The following is a 19,743-nucleotide window of genomic DNA, read 5'->3' on the forward strand; positions in this document are numbered from 1 at the left end:
AAAGGAAGAAGAGTCAGACAGTAGAGGTTTAAATGTCAGGTTAAGGAATGTGTGAGGCAGCATGGTGCAATGGAAAGAAGGCTGTCTATGGAATCTGACAAACTTAGTTCAAATATTGACCTTGCCACTTTGTGACCTTGGGCAATCACTGAATCCTTCTAGGTCTCAGTTTCCTTATTTGTAAAATAAGGCAGTTGGCTACAATTTCCTCTAAGTTCCTTTCTAGCTTTAAATATCTTATGATCTTTATCATCCTATAGGCAATAGGAAAGTATGGAAGATTTTAGGATTGGAAAATTAAATGATCAGATCTGTGCATTATTTTAGAAGACTGGCAGCTCTCTGAAGAGGAGAATCCAGAACAGTACCACTTGCCCCTGCAATGACTTTGTGCAAGTCACTTCTCTTTTCTCAGGCTCTGCCAGATTGAAATCTTTTCCCTCTACATTGTTTTATTTGTTTATCTCATAAACTCCCATGATTTCACTTATCATTTCAATGTAAATGATTTATGTGTCTAGCCTTAATCTCTCTCCTGGCCTCCAGTCTAGTCTCTCCAAATGACTATCAAACATCTTATATTTTCCTCCCAAAGCTTTCCCTCTTCCTAACTTCCCTATTACTGTCAAGGATACCACTAATGTTCCAGTTATGTAAGTACAGTCTAGGTATCATCCTCAACTTTTCACTCTCTTTCACTTCTCCCCATCCAGTCAGTGGTTTGGTTCTGTTGTTTTCACCTTCATGACACCTGTCTTATATGCCTCCTATTCTGTAACACTCACACCCCCTTCATGCAGACCCTTATCAGCCCACACTTAGGCTAGTTTAATAGCCTGCCTCAAGTATCTCCATATTCTGGAATATCCTCCAATCAACTGTCAAGTTGATTTACCCAAGGAAAAATTTGACCATGGTACCCCTCCCCCACTCAGTAAATTCTAGTGGCTCCCTATCACCTCTAGGATCAGATATAAAGCCCTCTGTGTGTCCTTTAAAGTCCTTCATAACTTCTCTCATTTCTCCTTTTCTCGTACCTTATTCTCCTCAATGTACTCTGTGATTCACACATACTGTCTGTCCTCTTTGCTATGTCTCCCATACAATGCTGCATCTACTGGAATGCTTTCCCTCTTCATCTCTGTCTCTCCTAGCTTTGCTGAGCCCCTTCAAGTCTCAGCTAAAGTCCCACCTTCTTTGAGAAGCCTTTCCTAGTCCTCTTTAACCTTAGTGAGATTCCCCTTAAGACTACTTCCCATTTATCATATATAGCTCTTGTTTGTACACAGTTGTTAGCATATTGCCTCCCCCAATTAGACTGTGGGATCCTGGAGAACAAAGACTGTTTTTATCTTTGTTGTATCCCTAGTATAGTGACTGGCACATAGTAGGTGCTTAGTAAATGCTTATTGATTGAATGAATGACCCTTTGGTTCTAGTGCAAACCAAATATGATGAGGTTCTGAGGTAGGACGGTGGCAGTATGAGTAGAAAATAGAAAACAAATCCGAGAGATGTTGTGCTGATACAATAGGGCACAGGTGGCGATGGATTACATATGGGGAAGATGATAGAAGGGAAGAGACAAAGATGACTCTTTGGGTTGAGTTTGAACTGTTTCTCTGAAGGGTTCTAGGGCTTGAGACTACAAATCTAAGACCTGCCACTAGACGGCAGTGCGATTCCTTTAGATACTTACCTGTGTGACCTCCCTCAGCCCCTGCAGGTTTCTGATTTGAGAGACTCCCCAGGACCCTTGGTGAACAGCTGAGCTGGAGTTTATTCACCCTGAGAAGGAAGGACTGGCATCTTTTTTCTATTAGGTTTTTTTTCAGAAAAGTTGGAAGGAAAAATACCCAGAGACTTATCAAACATTTGCAAGTTACTTAGTCTGAAGCTTTCTTCCACGGACACAGATTCACAACTCCTTCATAAGATGCACACTCTTTGAGAGTCATTGTGGCCAATATATACATATGTATGTGTGTGTGTGTGTGTGTGTGTGTGTGTGTGTGTGTGTGTGTGTATACATATATATATAATTCCAGTCCCACATCTATCATTAGCTGTGAGACCTGAGCGAGTCACAGCTCCCTGGACCTTACATTCCTTATCTGTCAAATGAAGGAGTTGGACTACATGACCTTGAATATCCCGTCCAGTGCTAGATCTTTTGATCTATGAGAAGTTTTTGTGACCGGGCTGAGGAATAAACATTCCTTAGTCAACACACATACAGTCTGTCATCAGTCTGCACTTGTTTTCCAAACATTGCCAGCTTTTACTCTCTTGACTTAGCTTTTGATATCCCAGGGGGGACCTCTGGTTCACAGGAGCACTGAGAGAAGAATGTAGTGGAGAGAATGAAAGAATAAGATAAATCTTGATTTTTTCTCAAGTGAGATGTAATTATTCTTAACTAATAATTCTTAAGAGTATTATTAAGACTGTAAGGGACCACAGAAGCATCAAACCTTTCATTTTATAGTTAAGGAAACTGAGACTCAGAAAGAATAGTTGACTTGGCCAAGGTCACATAAGAAGTAAGTAGCAGAGCATTGGTTGAAACCTATATTGTGACCCTGAATCCAGTCTTTTTTTCCACTGTACCACACTTTTCCTGGTGGTCCTATGTGACAATGAGTTATAGAACACATCAGTCTTTGAAGAATTCAAGTTGTAGCTTATCCAAAAGACAATAGGGAGTTATACAGATGCAAAGATACTATGATATATTACCAGTAAAAAATTGCACAGAAATAGTGTAAAGAGTATCAGAAAGATGTCTGACCAGACAAAGAAGTGAGAGAGTCACACAAATGAGAACCAGCTGATAGCCTATCTGCATGGCCCATTGGTGTTCATGCAAAATCAAGAGATTGAGACTGAGGTTCCACCTTGTTGAGTATTTCCCATTTTCAGTAACCCTTCTTTCCCTTCCCTGCCCCTCCTCCCCTTGCCACATTGAATTCTTGATGGGAGGATATGGATAAGAGTTACAGAGATGAGTTAACATGGAGAGGTTTGGAACTGTACCATTGTTTGGTCGTTTTACTTGTGTCCGACTCTCTGTGACCCCATTTGGAATTTTCCTGACAAAGATACTGGATTCAATTGCCATTTTCTTCTCCATCTTTTATGGACAAGGAATCTGAGGCAAACACGGTTAAGTGACTTTTCCAGGGTTACAAAGATAGTAAGTGTCTGAGGGCAGATTTGTACTCAGGTAGTTGAGTCCTCCTGATTTCAGGATCAACATTCTATGCCCTGTGCTATCTAGCTGCCCAAATTATAGATCTATTAAAGGATAATTAGTTCTCCTGTCAAGTTGCAATATCCAGTGTCTATAATTTCAAATAAAACATCTTAACTTTTAAAAATTCCTCTAAAGCTAGGAAATCATTTTTTTAGCTAAGTAGACTTAAGCTTTCATCATATCACACAACTAAAAGATGGTTATCACTAAAAAGTTCCAAAAAACTCTCAGGAAAGGTTTAAGAAGTTTAATGCTCAAAGTAAGAATTAAATTGAGAAATTTAGACCCCTATATCCTCCTTCCATTTCTTCCATTTTGTGACTTTGAGTTGTGGTCAGGTTGTTTTCCACTAATGTCAGAGTAGTACTTAAAGATGATGCCCTTTGAGATCCCATTATGAAATCTGACCTCTAAACACAGAGTTTTTCAAAACAACATAGGGGACCACTGGTCTACACCAGATTGGTAATCTCATACTGATTTTTTATATTTCAGAATCTTTACATGGACTTATTACACAGGCACTCAGCTCTGCCATATCCTATCTTTAATGCAAGCTAAGGATCAAGTGGTGTTTAAGACATGATGTATCTCTTACCCCATCTGTCTAGTGCTGAATCAGACAATAATACTTGAAAATTCCATTGCTGCTAGCTGTTAATGAGGCAAAACATGAGAAAGATGGTTGTTAACTATGGAAACAACCAATTTCTTAAGGATCATTGTTATTACTATAATCAACAGTATATATAAAACAGCAAAGTACATTTTAAAAAATTTCATAAAAAAAGGATTCAGTCTGTGGCACTTGCTGAGTCTTTCTTGCAAATTGATTGTTAACTGCCAGTCACTCCCCAGTAGTTAGCAATCAATCTGCCACCAGTCTAAGTGCAAAACATTCCCAAATGTGTTTATGATATTGATGTGTCACTCACAATAGTAGCTTCCCTCTAACTCTTTTGATTTCAAAATGCAGGATGTCAAGGTGTATGGCAAAGGGAATCCTATTAGAGTGGTTGCTGTAGACTGTGGGATAAAGCAGAATGTAATCCGTTTACTAGTGAAGGTAAGCCATTCCCATCCTCTCATTTTTCTTTGGAGTGAAGATTTCTCACACTGTTTTTCTCTGTCTCTCTTCTCTGTCTCTATCTGTCTGTCTGTCTGTCTGTCTGTCTGTCTGTCTATCTCTCTCTACTTGAAAATAACCACAGAATTCTTGCCTTGATCATTGGGGAATGCTTCTGGGGGGTGGTACTTTTCCCTTGCCCCTTTGGTTCACTAAGAGAAAAGCCTTTCATTTTAATTTTCCTGGCGACGGAATAGAAGGAGTGCTGGATTTGATGTCAAAGGATGGAAGAGAATTTGAATTCTGACTCCTTCCTTCACTCATTGTCTCTATGACCTTGGGCAAGTCCCTTTCCCTCTCTGGATTTCAGTTTCCTCATGTCTAAAATGAGAGGATTGGAGTAGATATGATCCTATAATCCTGCTTATTAGATGTCTTCAGAACTCTAAGTCTCAGCACAGAAAAATCAGTTGAATGCCTGTTCTTCTATACTGGGAAGAGAATGAATGCTTTCTGTCCCATTCCATGATGTTCTGAAATATTCCAGGTGGGCACCAAGGAATTGCAGAAAGTCCTTGATTACATTATATCTGCTTTGTCTTTGCATGTCCTAGCTTTTTGCTTCTACAGAGAGCATAGGCTTAATAAAACTTCTTCATATTAATTTTGACTTATCAAATTCAAGCAATCCTTGCAAATTCCTTAGAGGGTGATATTTTTTTCTTTTGAGGCATTCTGTGGTTATTATTTTTCCCTGAGAAAGCAATTTCGTTACACGAACTTTCTTTCCCCTTTCTCAAGATTAGCATGTCCAAAGTCTAATTCCAAACATCTCAAATTATTGGCAGCGTATTATTAATCTGGGGATATACGTACCACTGAGTATGTACTTTGTATGTATTTTGATGTAAAAGAATTTATATTCTCATATCCAAAATCAGCCTGACAAAATTAATCATCATTTCATAGAAAATGTGGTTAGACGCTGGGGAAGAAAACTGATTAACAGGTAATGAAAAAAAGGTACCCACAGGGTAATGTTAAGGAAGGTCAAAGGCAGGCCAGCATGAACTATACAGAAAATAAATTTCTCATTTTTTGTTAACCCTCTTTGATTCTGGATAATAAATATATCCTGTGTATACTATAATCTTAATTATGGAGCTTTTGTACATATACCATTCCTTAAATCTGTAAAAAGATGTATTGTTTGCTTTGTAAGATCCAACTTGAATCCTCAGTTTTCTGTTATCTAAATGGTACCATTTGAATCATAAAATTCAATGAGCTTCTGAAAGAATTTGTTATTTGACAAAACAAAGCTTCTGATGATTGGAATTGTGGACCTGATTTTTTTTCCCCAAGAAACTGGATGGGTAACAATAATAATAATAATAATAATTATTATAATATTAATAAATAATAATATAATATAATAATAATATAACATTATATTATATAATAATATTATATAATTATATAACTATATATAATTATATATATATATATAGGTCATATATATATATATATAGGTCATAGAGACAATGAGTGAAGGAAGGAGTCAGAATTCAAATTCTCTTCCATCCTTTGACACCAATTATATAATAATAATATAATATAATAAATAATAAAATAATAATAATAACAGTATAACGCTTTAAGGTTTGCAAAGCACTTTACATTTATCTCATTTGACCCTCAAAACAACCCTGTGAGGTAAGGGCTAATTTTATTTCCTATTTTCCAGATGAGAAAAATGAGCCTGAGAAAGGACTTGTCCAGGGTAACACAGCTATATCATGTTTAAAAAGGAATACATATATACATGCACATATATAAGCAGGGATACATATGTATATGTATTTACATATATATTTCAATCAACCCTTCCTCATTAATTTCTTTTCTTTTTCTTTTGCTCCTTTTAAATTAATTTTCCCCACTTAATAGTATTTTATTTAAGACATTCATGTTTCTTTTTCTAGAAAGGAGCTGAAGTTCATTTAGTTCCTTGGAATCATGATTTCACCAAGATGGAATATGATGGACTTTTAATAGCTGGAGGGCCTGGAAACCCAACTCTGGCACAGCCTCTAATTCAGAATGTCAAGAAGGTACAATGTGCATGGAGTCTGTGTATAGGTCTGTAGATAGAGGGTCATATGTGATGAGAAGGCTATGAAGAATTTCCTTTAACATTGCAGGTTTTTTTAAAAAATTGTTTTAATGTAAGCATTCTTTGTGTCTCTCAGAGGCAGCAAAGATAAATTATTCTACTGGAGAACCAAATAGGAGAGAGAAAGAGCCAGAGATAATGGAACCTGTTCCTTAGGCCAAAAAAGAAACTTTCAGTTCATTCCATAGGACCAGACAGATGATACCCAGTCTGCATCTACCCTCTATATCTGCAGAGTTACAACAGGATAATTCACATTCATGAAGATGACCTTATTCTTTAGAAAACTGTGCAGGACAGGAAATCTAATGCTTAAAACAGTCAGTTAGTTTGTAAATTCAGGCCTTTAGGTCCCCTTTCTAACATATTCATTCTTTATTTTGTGTCTTTGGGAAAATGATTCTTGGGAAAATAACTGTGAAGATGGCATTTTCCCTTCCTCATAGTAGTATAAGATCTTAAAGCATCGTCCAAAGAAGGATTAAACTACGTTTGGTTTAGTTTTAATGTTCAGTGTATTTTACTGCCTTCTGAGAAAGGAAATTGTCATTTGTCAAGGGCATTCGCTGTCCTTCAGTTAACCAGAGGTTTTTGACCAACTAATTGAAATGCCATTCTACATAAATGGGTATATCCTATACTGATAGAGAAAAAAAGCTATAGCTTTTTAGTATATATTTTTATTATATGTATATACATATATATATTTAGTATACTATTAGAACCCTTCCTGAGTTATCAATATATGGAACTAACACCATTCTCTCCTTTACAGATCTTGGAGAGTGATCGTAAAGAGCCTTTGTTTGGAATCAGTACAGGGAATTTAATCACAGGATTAGCAGCTGGAGGCAAGACCTACAAAATGCCCATGGCCAACAGGTAGACAAGAAATGTATCAAAACAAAGAAGGGACTAGGGGCAACTTTTTTCAATGTTTGGTTTAGTCATGTTAGCCACCCAAGTCCTATGGAGAGCCAAGCAGGATACCCTCAGAAAGCTTGCTACACAACACTTTGAGCTTTACACCCATAGATAACTATGATGTTCCATGGTTCATCCTGTTAGAATGCATACTGGTATGCATAGCTGAGCTGTGCATCTACTGCTCTCCTATGTATTCACAACCTCTGACTGAATACCTGAGACCATGTATTTTGTACATCTGAAAAAAAGCCTTTCCTCAAAGATATCTTGGCTACTATTTGTATCTATTTCCTCTGAAATTAAACAAGTTCTTAAAGGTTAGAGGTAGCTGCATAGTTAGTAATTCTGCTTTCCAAAAAAAGAAGGCAATGATGTAAAATATAAATGGTAATCTAGTTTCATAAGAGTGCTGTTGTCTATAAATGTCCAGAGAGGTCAAGTGATTTCTTCAAAGTCATGCAATTAATTCATTCTACCAATCTATCCCTCAATCAACAGGCATTTAATAAGAACTTATTCTATGCCAGGTCTGGGACAGGGACAGCATGTTGTAACAAATGGAGAGCTGGCCTTGAAACTAGCAAGATCTGAGTTCAAGTCTTGCCTGTGATGCACAATGACCCTGGGCAAGTCACTTAGCTTCTCAGTGCTCTAAACAACACCCTAAGACTATAAGTGGAAGAGGGAATTTTCTTACCTGGGAATTCCCTTTACAAATGAAATTATAGGTCTAGTCCATATCCCTATATTCCAGGTACTAGATTGAGTGATGATGGTGGTACAAAGAAAGATAAAAACAGAAAAATGATCCCTGCACTTACATATTAATGGGGGAAGTGAGATGGCCCCAGCATTCCCATGAGGTCTTTGGAGTCTTTTCTTCAATGAACCTGTTTCCTCACATGTGAAGTGAGGATGATATAGCTGTAGAACCTAAGTCCAATGAGATAATATATGCATAATGTACAATAATGACAATAAAATGAGGGTATTGGCTAGCTCTAAATCTATGGTCCTAAGTTTCCTTCCTTCCTTCTTTCCTTCCTTCCTCCCTTCCTTCCTTCCTTCCTTCCTTCCTTCCTTCCTTCCTTCCTTCCTTCCTTCCTTCCTTCCTTCCTTCCTTCCTTCCTTCTTTCATTAGAATTATTCAAATCTATTTTTTGTACTTGATAGCTTTCTCTTTATTTCCCCTTAAAATTTTTGATGCTTGTTTTGTGAATTTTTTTGACTGCCTTTGAGTAAATAACGTTTGTCCGTTTCTGTAAAGTCAGAGAATGACTTTAAGTCATATCATCTAGAGTACAATTCTCCTCTCTATAAGTCCAGCTAAAGAAATTAAGCAAAACACCAGGTGTTCAGTATTGATTTTTGTTGGTAAAATGCTTGGATGGGATTAACAATTTGTGACTCCTCTTGAGGGCAAATTTCACGGAGCATCTAAAACCAGAAGTTTCTTGGTTACTTCCTGGTGATGACCTCATTGACCAAAGCATTTATATGCTTTCTTCATCTTTTTCTCATTTATTTCTGTCCTTTGCTTTCCAGAGGACAGAACCAGCCAGTGTTGAATATCACAAATAGGCAGGCCTTCATCACTGCTCAGAACCATGGATATGCACTGGACAGCAGCAGCCTCCCTGCTGGCTGGAAACCACTGTTTGTGAATGTCAATGATCAAACAAATGAAGTAAGCACTTTCTCTAAACTTTTTCTGGATGTAATAAGAAGCAGGGGTGAGTGGGGGCTCGTATTACCCTGCTATTCCATTTCTATACACACTTGCTGGGTTAAACATGTTCTCTTTTTGGGAACCATTTTATAGATCATTTGTCACAGCTAGCTGCTCTTTAAAAGGAATTTTCCTTTTACTTTTTATCATCAGTTGATGCCTTTGGCATCTCTATGCCTGAGGTGTCACTATGTTCATAGCATTGATTGAGGAGTAACATTGGTATTTAATACACAATAGGAGGTCAGTTTAGTTTCTGACCCATCGTTAAGTGTTGAAGATCCAGAATAACCTGGTTACATATATAAGACCCACTTTGGATTCAAGGAGGCCTTGAGCTTTTGTCCTTATACTGAGTCATCTGATAAAAACTTTAGGAAGCCACTTTGATCTGGGTTGGTAAAACCACAGATCAAAATATGTTCTTAAGGATGACCAATGGGCTCTAGACCAGATCTGAATGTTTCTGAAGGTTGGTTACCATAACAATTCTATCTCCATTTGTCATCTATTAGGACCAATATTCTCTACATTCTGGTTCTTAAGATTTCTAGATGTTAAATAGTACTATGTGTTAACTTAAAATGGTCTCTTTAGTAGAATTCCTCTAAGTTTCCTATTTGAACTTTTTTTTTTATACCAGTAAAAGAAATTAATGAAGTTTCATTTTCCTTCTTCTTGTTCTTTCAGGGAATTATGCATGAGAGCAAACCAATCTTCACTGTCCAGTTCCACCCAGAAGTCAGTCCAGGGCCAACAGACACAGAGGTATGTCGGAAGGATAATTTCTGTTAACTAAAATATATTTTTATTACTGAACATTTATAAAAAATATAAAGAATCCAAAACAACCATCTAGGTCTTTGTGTAGACATTTGGGAAGTGTTTGGTTAATAAATTTAGAATTAAAATCTCTCTTTGAATGTCATAGAGGAAGTTTTTTGAAAAAAAAACTTGGGAAAGTCCTTAGGAAACCAGATGCTATTTTTGTATAAATCCATTATCATTCTAATACATTTCAGTTCTCAAGTTTACAATTGTTGAGCTATGCAAATGAATTCCCTCTTGCTCTCTCTTGTTCTCATAACTGAAATGAAATTTTAATCCCCCATCTGTGACTTCACAAAAATCCCTATGGCAACTGGTTGTGTAGCCACTAAGGATGAATACGCAGCAGCAGGAGAAGTTAGAGTATTGAGAGTGTTGGGAAGGAGAGAGGGCATGTGCGCACATAAATATTATTCAGTCATTTTAAGAAAAGAACCATAAGGAATGCTTAGAGGAGATTTGTTTTTAATTTAAATGTTATTACTTTTGTACATTGTTAGTTAAATGCACAAGTAAGATCTTTTGCTTGAAAGAAGTTCTCCATGCAGAGATATCTGGGAAATTAGACTTCCCCCTGTTGTTGCATTGACCATCCTTCTTCAAGGTCAACTGGAATATTGGATTCAGAAGGGAGATTTTGTGAAATGAAGAAGGGCCTGAAAAGTATCCCCCTTACCCTCTTCTGTCCTCTTCATAAGCCAGTTCTGTGGCTTTTGCCTCAATATTTACTGGAAATACATATTATTATTAGTAGGTGACATACAGAAAGTACACTCTTTGAAGGTGGTGGTGGTTGTTTTTGTCTTTGTTATAGTTGCCTAATTTATACCTAAACAAAGTAGAGCTTAAATGGTAACTATTATTCCATATCTAATTCACCATGGACTGTTATATGAAACTTTAAATTTGAAAATGTCCTTCTAGCAGATTTATTTCAATTACTAATTGGGAACAGTGTCTTTAGGATGCACAGCAACTTTCCCTACACATCTACATTTTAGTTCTTCCAAATGTTTAGTAAATGAAGTCCTGGGACTGAAAATTTTCCTATCTAGTAAAAGTCAAGTTTCTGGTTTCTAGTAAAGAAGTAAAGTTTCTGGCTAAGTTAAAAAAAAAATAAAAACTGTAGGTCTTTGAGTTCCTAGAAATAAAAATATATAGAGATTTCTTCCCCCTTTCCCCATACCTTGTAGTCAACAGTAACTTCAGAGTGAGTAAGGGAAAGAACTTAAATCTTAGTGTCAAAAAATTGAGTTTGAAAGAGTAGAAAAAAATTAAGAGCTCTTATCTATACTCAGAAGACCTTATTTTGAATGTTCAGAGATTGTAAGAAACTTCTTTTCACTGTGACATCAGTGGGGTGATAGAGCATTGTGGGGCAGCTAGGTGGTACAGTGGATAGAGTACCAGTGCAGGAGTCAGGAGGACCTGAGTTCACATCTCACCTCAGTCACTTGACACTCACTAGCTGTGTGACCTTGAGCAAGTCACTTAACCTCAATTGCCTCATCCTGGGTCATCTCCAGTCGTCCTGATGAATATCTGGTCACTGGATTCAGATGGCTCTGGAGGAGAAGTGGGGCTGATGACTTGCACAGCCCTACCTCACTCAAAGTCAAGTGCAAGTCATGTTATTATTTCTCTGATGGCACGGTCTTCCTCGGCAACAAAGGATGAACACACACACAAAGAGAGCACTGTGGTGTGTTTTTGTTGTAATATTTGAAAATAATCATAACTGAGACAATTTTGAAATCTCTTAACTATTTGCTTCTTTTATTTCACAGTACCTATTTGATTCTTTTCTGTCACTGATAAAGAAGGGGAAAGGAACCACTGTTGCATCAGTTCTACCGAAGCCTGGACTAGTAGCATCTAGAATTGAGGTCAGTATATACATATTTACTTTCAGCTTTTGTCGTATGGATTTTTATTATAGAATAATGATTTTGAAATGAGTAAGAAGGGTAATGGCAAAAACACAAATGAAATATTTCCACAGAAGAGTTTATTTATTTCAGATGATGTTTATTGGAATTCTCTTATTTTGTGTTAGCATTCAAAGTCATTTTTTAAATCTCAACTCAAGTTTTTGAGTGTATGCAAGTAAAAGCTTTTAATGGAGAGTAGGATTTTGTTTCACTTAGAGGTTTTGACATTCCTGCACTACCTAATAAGCATCAGAAGTACAGATATTTGAGATAGAGTTTAACGGAGACACTGAAGCATGGTAGGCAAAAGACTTCTGCCATGGAATCTTGTCTTCATCAGTGTCATAAATTTAGTAACTTGATGTCTTTCTATCTAAAAAAGCAAGTAAATAAGTAATAATATAATACTACATTGGAATCCTATGTATTTAAATACCTAGTTCCCTATGTGATTCTTTTAACAATGTAATGAGAAACAATGGATAAAAGGCTATAGGGTATAAATAATAAGTCACTTTAAACAATTTCTATTAAGGAAATGTCTTAAACCCTTGGGTCTGCAATGAATTGGAAAATAGATGAATTCACATGTTTTAAATTTTAGTATTTTTCTCAGTTTAGTAACCTAAATGAATGAAAAAACTGAATTTTCTTCCCTTTGTTTACCATCCTTCACATGCATCTAAATGATAACAACAATTATCTTTTTAAAAAAAGGTTTCCAAAGTCCTTATCCTGGGATCAGGGGGTCTGTCCATTGGCCAGGCAGGAGAATTTGATTACTCAGGATCTCAAGCTGTAAAAGCCATGAAGGTGAGAGAATATTGTGCTTCATCAACACTAGTTTGTGTCCTTGAATGTATCTGATTAGTACTTCATTATTTAAAATTTATAACGTAACTGTTACAAAGTAATTTATAATTGTTTTCTTAGTTGCTTCTTCCATGTTTTATATTTCAGAGAGTTATATTTCAAAAGCCATAATAGATTATATGTCTCCTTTTGAAACTTTTATCTTTAGAAAAAAAAGTTTTGATTTTGTATGGGAACTAAAATTATTTCCCATTATTCTTTAACTTGTCTTATACCATAAACTCCTTAAATCAAAGAACTTCAGGAAGAAGGGTTTTTTGTAGAATTGGAATGGTTTTCCCAGTTTATTATTTTGTTTATATAATTCCATCAAGACCTCTAAATCTTTCAAGAAGCATTGAAAGGGAAAGTGGTCTGAAGGCAGGGTTTTCTCTAAGGAATTTGGGTCCCTGGAAGATGCACAGGCTCAAGGCCAACTTAGTTCCTGCTAAATTTGAATCTGGCTGATCAAAGCAAAAAATAGCCATAGGTGTATCTTCTGTTTGCTGTTCATAATGAATCTGCAGTGCCCTTAAGAAAAATTCCAGTTTTCTGTATCATTCACTAAAGAGTCAGCTTGTCACTCTCTTCGTTAAGGCTTTCCTTTTCTTGCCATTTCCTGGGTAGGATGAGGGTAGAGAACATGGATAGACATGTGAGGGCAGGAAAAAGGCAGCTTTGCTGGGTTTCTGAGACAAGTGAGTTAAACTTTCAGAACAGAGGGTAGGTTGACCCCTTTATGTTAAATTTGAAGCATTATCTGACATATTCTGACTCCCGACAACTCTTTAGAAATAAAGAAGCCAAGCCATCTGGATCACTCTGTATTACAGATTCAAGGGTTTTCGGAGGAGCCTTAGAGCATCTTCCTGTTCTGTCCAGTTTCCCTTTCCCCTTTGCCTAGCTGACCCTAGAAATTGCTTGGGTTGGCTATGTGATAGTAACAGCAATTATAATCATTCATATGAACTTCTTGCCTTTCGTGCCTAATTACCATGCAGCACAATAAAAATGATCCATGTCATTAAGAGAGAAAAGGTTACAGAGAGCAAGCACTCCCTCTGGATGGACTGATTAGCACCCAGATCAGAACTAGCAAGGGAAGTAAAAATTCAAAGGAAGGCCAAGTTAGTTAATTAGTTTATAAAGTTTACTATGCAGCATAATTCTAATGTTTTTCATAAATCCTGTAGAAATAAGAGGAGGAAAAGAAAATTTCAAAGAATTAGGGGAGCATCTCCCAACCTTTCACTTGCAAGTGCAGTTGTATGGTCCTTGTTCCCTAAAAAGTCATGTGGGTGTAAGGTTATCTTTCTTGTAACTTTTATTGTAACTTGTAACTTGACTACAGCAATAACTTCTGATATGTACATTCATGTGTATTTAGTCTTTGTAGCTTATAGTGTCATAATATTGTCATCTGCTCACAATTTAAACATATCCAAGGAAATATGAATTTTGCTCTTTTGCCTTGGTGATAGCTGGGTAGTTCTTATGTGTGTATACATATACACACATACATATAAATGTATGTGTACACATATATACCCACACATGTACACATATCTACATTTTTATACACATTCATACATATGAGCCTCAGATATTTTTAGCACTGGTTGGTGGTGGTGGGGGACTTTTCTTTCTCCCACTGACTGCCCCTCTGAGTCACTGCAGCCCACAGAAAGATGGCAATCCTAAAACTAAGATTCCATTTTGAAGTTATTATTTCTTTGCTCTCCAAAAGGTTTGTTTTGGATACTGACTCCTGTCTACCCATTATGGAAATATATAGCATGCTCCTTGAGGATATAGAGGAAAAATGGACCATTGCTACTTTGGAGGCAGACAGGCACTCAACTCCACCAGGCAGTTATTCCCTTAGGTTATTACTGAGGGCAGTTATATGTGATCTTTAATCTCCCTATTCTGAAACAGGATTTTGAAAGTTTTCCCTATCCTTTAAGGAACTGTGCTTGTCAAGAGAATGCTTGGAGACCAAAACAATGCTATTTTATTATCAAGTGGTCAACTGAATTCTGACTGACCCTGGGAGACCTTTTCTCTGTCTTCCTTCTGTTCTCTTCCTTAGTACTTCCAGTACTTAAGAAAATCATTGGAGGTTCATTTTATATCCAACCTCAATCAAGTGACTAGCTAACTTGTCTTTTGGAATTCTTATTTATTTTACTGGTCCTGATCTTTTACTAATCAAACTATTTCAAGGAAATGTGACCTTGCCACTGGCATTGTGTTGCTATAAAGCAGTTCGTAGAAAATAAACGTCATTTAGAGGAAAGGAGAGTAGGCCAGGGAAGGTGGAATAAAGTAGGTAAGCAAGTATCAAATATGATATGTCAACGGTATTTAAAAAAAAGTTTTTTTAACTAAAGATTTTTGTAATCTAATGGACATCCATTCAAAAGAAGTAGAACACAATCCATCAATTATATCCTTCATGAATAAATTTGTCTTTTCAAAGGGTCTTCCTATTCACATACAGGCAGATAGATGGTGTAATAGATGGAGCACTGGGTTTGGAGTCAGGAAGTGGCTAGTGTTCAGTCATTCAGTTGTGTCCAACTCTTTGCTACCCTGTGGAACAAAGCATGTCAGTACTGACCGTGGGGCTTCTTTGGCAAAGACACGGGACTGGTTTGTCATTTCCTTCTCCAGTAGATTAAGGCAAACAGAGGTTAAGTGGCTTCCCCAGGGTCACACAGCTCGTAGGTGTTTGAGGTCAGATTTATACTCAGGTCTTAGAATTTGCCTCAGTTTCTTCAACTGTAAAATAGGGATAATAATAGTACCCAGTTTCTTCATCTGTAAAACAAGGACAATAATAGCATCTATCTTGTTGTGGGGGTCAAATGAAATAATAGCTGTAAAGCACTTAGCACAGTGTCTGGCCCATATTAAACATTACATAAATGTTAGCTATTCTTATTAATATTATTATTCACATTTTTATATTCATTTTTGGAATTATGTTTTAAGTCCATTGAAATATAGGTACCTTTCCTAGTAGTTAGATAAAGATGAAATTAGCAAACTCAAGATGATGAAAGATTCCAGAGTATAATACTGTAGTATTTAGTGACTTCAAAATGAGTTAATATTCTCAAAGCATCTTCCAGGCAGTTAGGTTTTTCTCTGTGAAGTTTCATATCTCGATTGAGTTATAACTCACCTCTGTCTTATTAGTTAGGGTGATAATATTCTAGTCAGCAAATTCAACAATCAAATATTAAAGTTTAGCTAAAACCTAATACCTGCCTTCATGGTGTTTGCATGTCTAGATCTTATACATAAACAGATAACTGTAGTACTGAATAATATGGTATGTAGATCTGAGAGGTGCAAGAAAAATGCAATGTGTTTTTAAAATTTTTTGGGAGGGATAAAAAAATCATGATGCACTGGGGAAATCATGAAAAATGACTTGGAAGTGTTATGTGAGTTGGACTTTCAAGAATTAGTAGAAATCCTATAGGCAGAGGACAATGGGAGTAGGAACTATCTTTTGCCTTTCTTTACATCCTTAAAGATCAGCACAGTACCCATCATATAGTAAATATCTGACTGACTGAAGATGTGAAGGACTAGGAGGCACTCATTGTGTGCAGTGAAATGAACCTTGGAATTGGTGTCATAGGACTCAGCTTCTACTTTTGACTTTATTACTTACTGCCTTGTAATAGTGGAGAAGTCAAGTTTGGCTTGTCTGGGCCTTAGATTTCTTATCTGTAAAATGAGCAGTTGGATAAAATTACTTCTAAATTCCATTATAGTTCTAAATCTATAATCCTTTGACTATATATAGTTTTTCCTTTCAACACATTATGTATTTAAAATTTTGATAAAAAAATCAGAATTTAAATACAGGGGGTGAGAGAAAGAGAACCCCAGTGCTTGTTTTGCTAAATGCTCACTTTCTCCAGGTAAAGAAAGATGCTGCTCTTCATTGCCTATCTAAAGGATTATCTTGAGGGTCTTTCCAGATGTTAGGAATGAGACAGTGAATATGGAAATCTTCATGTATGTATGTTCCTTTAAACCATATGGTCATTCTCTTTCTGGATAACGTGTACAGACAGTTGTATAATGTTCTTTCTTATAGCACTACCATCAGGGATGAAAGCCTAGAAAAAAATGGTCAACTAGAAATAGATTCCTAGTGCCTTAGGCAAAAAGAGAGCACCTCAGCTTTCATTTAAAATATGTACATTGTCGTTTTGTTTACCAAACATGGAGAAGTGAGCAGCCTAGCTGTTGGGCACAGTTCCATTTTCTACCTCATTCTGTTTTTTCTTGGACTCTGGCAGTTTTGGAGTTGAAATATGAAAAGAAGGAATAGTTGTAATTTAGCTTTTTTATTTTTCAGGAGGAAAATGTGAAAACTGTCTTGATGAACCCCAACATTGCTTCTGTCCAGACCAATGAAGTGGGTTTAAAGCAAGCTGATACTGTCTACTTCCTCCCTATCACTCCTCAGTTTGTTACAGAGGTTATAAAAGCTGAAAGACCAGATGGGTTGATTCTAGGGATGGGTGGTCAGACTGCTCTCAACTGTGGTGAGTTTTTTGAAGTTATTATTGTTTGAGCTAGTAAGGTTTTGTCTGCTATATCAGTGTGTATTTTCTTAGAGGTTGAACCAGTAACATCTATACTTTATATTTTTGTGATAACTTCTTTATAAGAAGTAGACAATACTTTTTAAAATGGAAATCATAACTGTTACTGGGCCCATTTCATAAAGAAATTGAGAAAATGTGGGAAGTTTGTTGTTTTCCATTGAATATTTGGAGTCTTCTCTAGGGAAGGCAAGTGGACTTCTAGTTCCTTTTTTCTTGTTCCAAGCCCCACTGTGCCCTTCTTTCTATAAAGGAGGAAAGTACTTTACTTGACCTTTCTTTTGTTCTTCACAACTACCACTGGAATTTTAGGAGAGGAGTAAAGAATAATCTGAGAATTAAACCAGGTTTTCTGTCCTTTGAGTATCAGCAATAGATGATAGACTCATAGAGACCAACCAGTTCAACCCCTTCAGCAGAAACTAAAGCCAAGAGAGGCCTACTGGCTCATTCAGGTCATACAGGTAGTAAGTTAACAACTGGGATTTGAACCTAATCCAAATCAGTTCAATACCCAATTATTAAGCATCTATTATGTTCAAGGTAATCTACCCTGGTGATATAAAGACAAAAGCAAAATAGTCCTTGCCCTCAAGGAGATTATATTCTAGTATGGAGACATAAAATGGACACAGATAAAGGAATACAACCTAGGTCTACCACTCTTAAAACCAATGCGTAAGTATTTTAGAATGTAAAAATTCCTTAGGAGTTGAGATTGTTTGATTTGTGTATTTGTATCCCCAAAGCCTACAACAGTGCAGGCATGTAGTGGGCCTTCATAAATATTTTTTGATTGATTGGTTTTACAATTTCCAGGCAGGCCTAAATTACTTAGCAAAGTTTATAGGGTAGGTTAGTGGAAAACAACACAAGCTTAGAGACTGTCTTTAAGCAATATTGACACTTATCTGGGATTATTTAAAGAGTGAGTAGGCAGTAGTGATAAAGACAGTGGGGAAGGAGAAGAAGGTAATTTGCTTTGAAATGCTGAGACAGATGAAATCTCAGGGTCTTATAAAATCCCATGATATGACTACAGACTCCCTCCTGTCCAAGCTGTGCTAATGTGTGGTCATTTATTGATTTTAACCATAGCGCAGAATAAAATTATCTAATTATGTACCAGCAAATAGAGTAATTGTTAAAGTGTATATACAAATTAAGTATTGTAGCCATCAATTACAAGAAGGAAGAAGAGTCTGATTTTAGAGGGAGATAAACTTAAACTTAGATAAACTACCTTTTGCTAAGTAGTTTATAGGCTGTAACTAAAGCTTGAGGGCATAACTTTATTATGTAGAATTTTTCTAGGAGTTGAGCAGGATAAGAACCAAACTTTAAGACAAATAGTTATTCTGTAGGTGTTTATAGGCCCACCCTCAACAATGCTATAAGTATCTTCTGTGACTTCAAGTTAAAAAATATTAGAAAAGTCCCTTTTATTATTAGCAAACTGCAAAGGGAACAGCTTTCCAACAGAGAGCACCCCTTTCTTTTGTAGCCCCCCCCCACCATGATAAGATAATAAATTCATGAGTGAAGCCAGAGAGGCAGTGGGAAAGAAGAGTTATAATATTTGAGTCTCTTGAAGGAATTTATTTTTAGATCTCAAAATTCTCTTATTGTTTGAATGCTTAAAATGTCCCTATTATGAGAAGCTATATTATTACTCCCATTTAAATAAATCCACTTGCATAGATAGTGGTGATAGTTGTCACAAATTTTGTTATGATATACCCAGAATACTTAAATTGGTGTTCTTTTCTTTAGGCTTTCACACCAGAACCCATAATGGCTTCTTGAGGTTAAGTTTTAGATAAGAAATACTGTATAGCTGGGTTTGGTAAAGGAAAGGTCAGAAACCAGTTTGAAATTCCCCAAACAGCACTTTTTGTGTTTGGCCCTTCTGTAGGAGTGGAGCTGTTCAAAAGAGGAGTGCTGAAAGAATATGGTGTAAAAGTCTTGGGAACTTCAGTTGAATCTATCATGGCTACTGAGGACAGGCAATTCTTCTCTGACAAACTGAATGAGATAAATGAAAAGATTGCTCCCAGCTTTGCAGTTGAAACGGTGAGGAAATGGTGCCAGTACTTGTTTTGGGGTTATGGGGATACTACTCATGGTGTATAATAATCATGGTTAAACTCATGTGTATGTGTACATGCACAATACATACATTTATATACACATATGTGTATATATATAATATATATATATATATATATATTTGATCTCCAAGAGACTCGTGTCTTTTCAGTAGCATCTGTACAAGAAATATTGGGGACAGGTATTATATTAATTTTACAGATGGAGAGACATAAGTGCAGAGATTAAGTGACAG

The 19,743-nt window shown here is 36.4% G+C and overlaps 1 protein-coding gene across 1 annotated transcript in view; it reads left to right on the top strand.

The window, feature by feature from the left end:
• Positions 1-19,743, top strand: part of CPS1 (carbamoyl-phosphate synthase 1) — a 151,861-nt gene that overhangs the window by 40,246 nt on the left and 91,872 nt on the right. The window contains exons 7-15 of the mRNA XM_072617474.1: positions 4,233-4,322; positions 6,308-6,436; positions 7,274-7,380; positions 8,971-9,112; positions 9,845-9,922; positions 11,770-11,868; positions 12,631-12,726; positions 17,150-17,339; positions 19,315-19,472. Coding sequence (XP_072473575.1) covers positions 4,233-4,322; positions 6,308-6,436; positions 7,274-7,380; positions 8,971-9,112; positions 9,845-9,922; positions 11,770-11,868; positions 12,631-12,726; positions 17,150-17,339; positions 19,315-19,472 — 1,089 coding nt within the window. The remainder of the gene's footprint in view (positions 1-4,232; positions 4,323-6,307; positions 6,437-7,273; positions 7,381-8,970; positions 9,113-9,844; positions 9,923-11,769; positions 11,869-12,630; positions 12,727-17,149; positions 17,340-19,314; positions 19,473-19,743) is intronic.

The sequence above is a fragment of the Notamacropus eugenii genome, chromosome 6 (genome assembly GCF_028372415.1).
Source record: "Notamacropus eugenii isolate mMacEug1 chromosome 6, mMacEug1.pri_v2, whole genome shotgun sequence".
In the NCBI taxonomy this organism is placed as follows: domain Eukaryota; kingdom Metazoa; phylum Chordata; class Mammalia; order Diprotodontia; family Macropodidae; genus Notamacropus; species Notamacropus eugenii.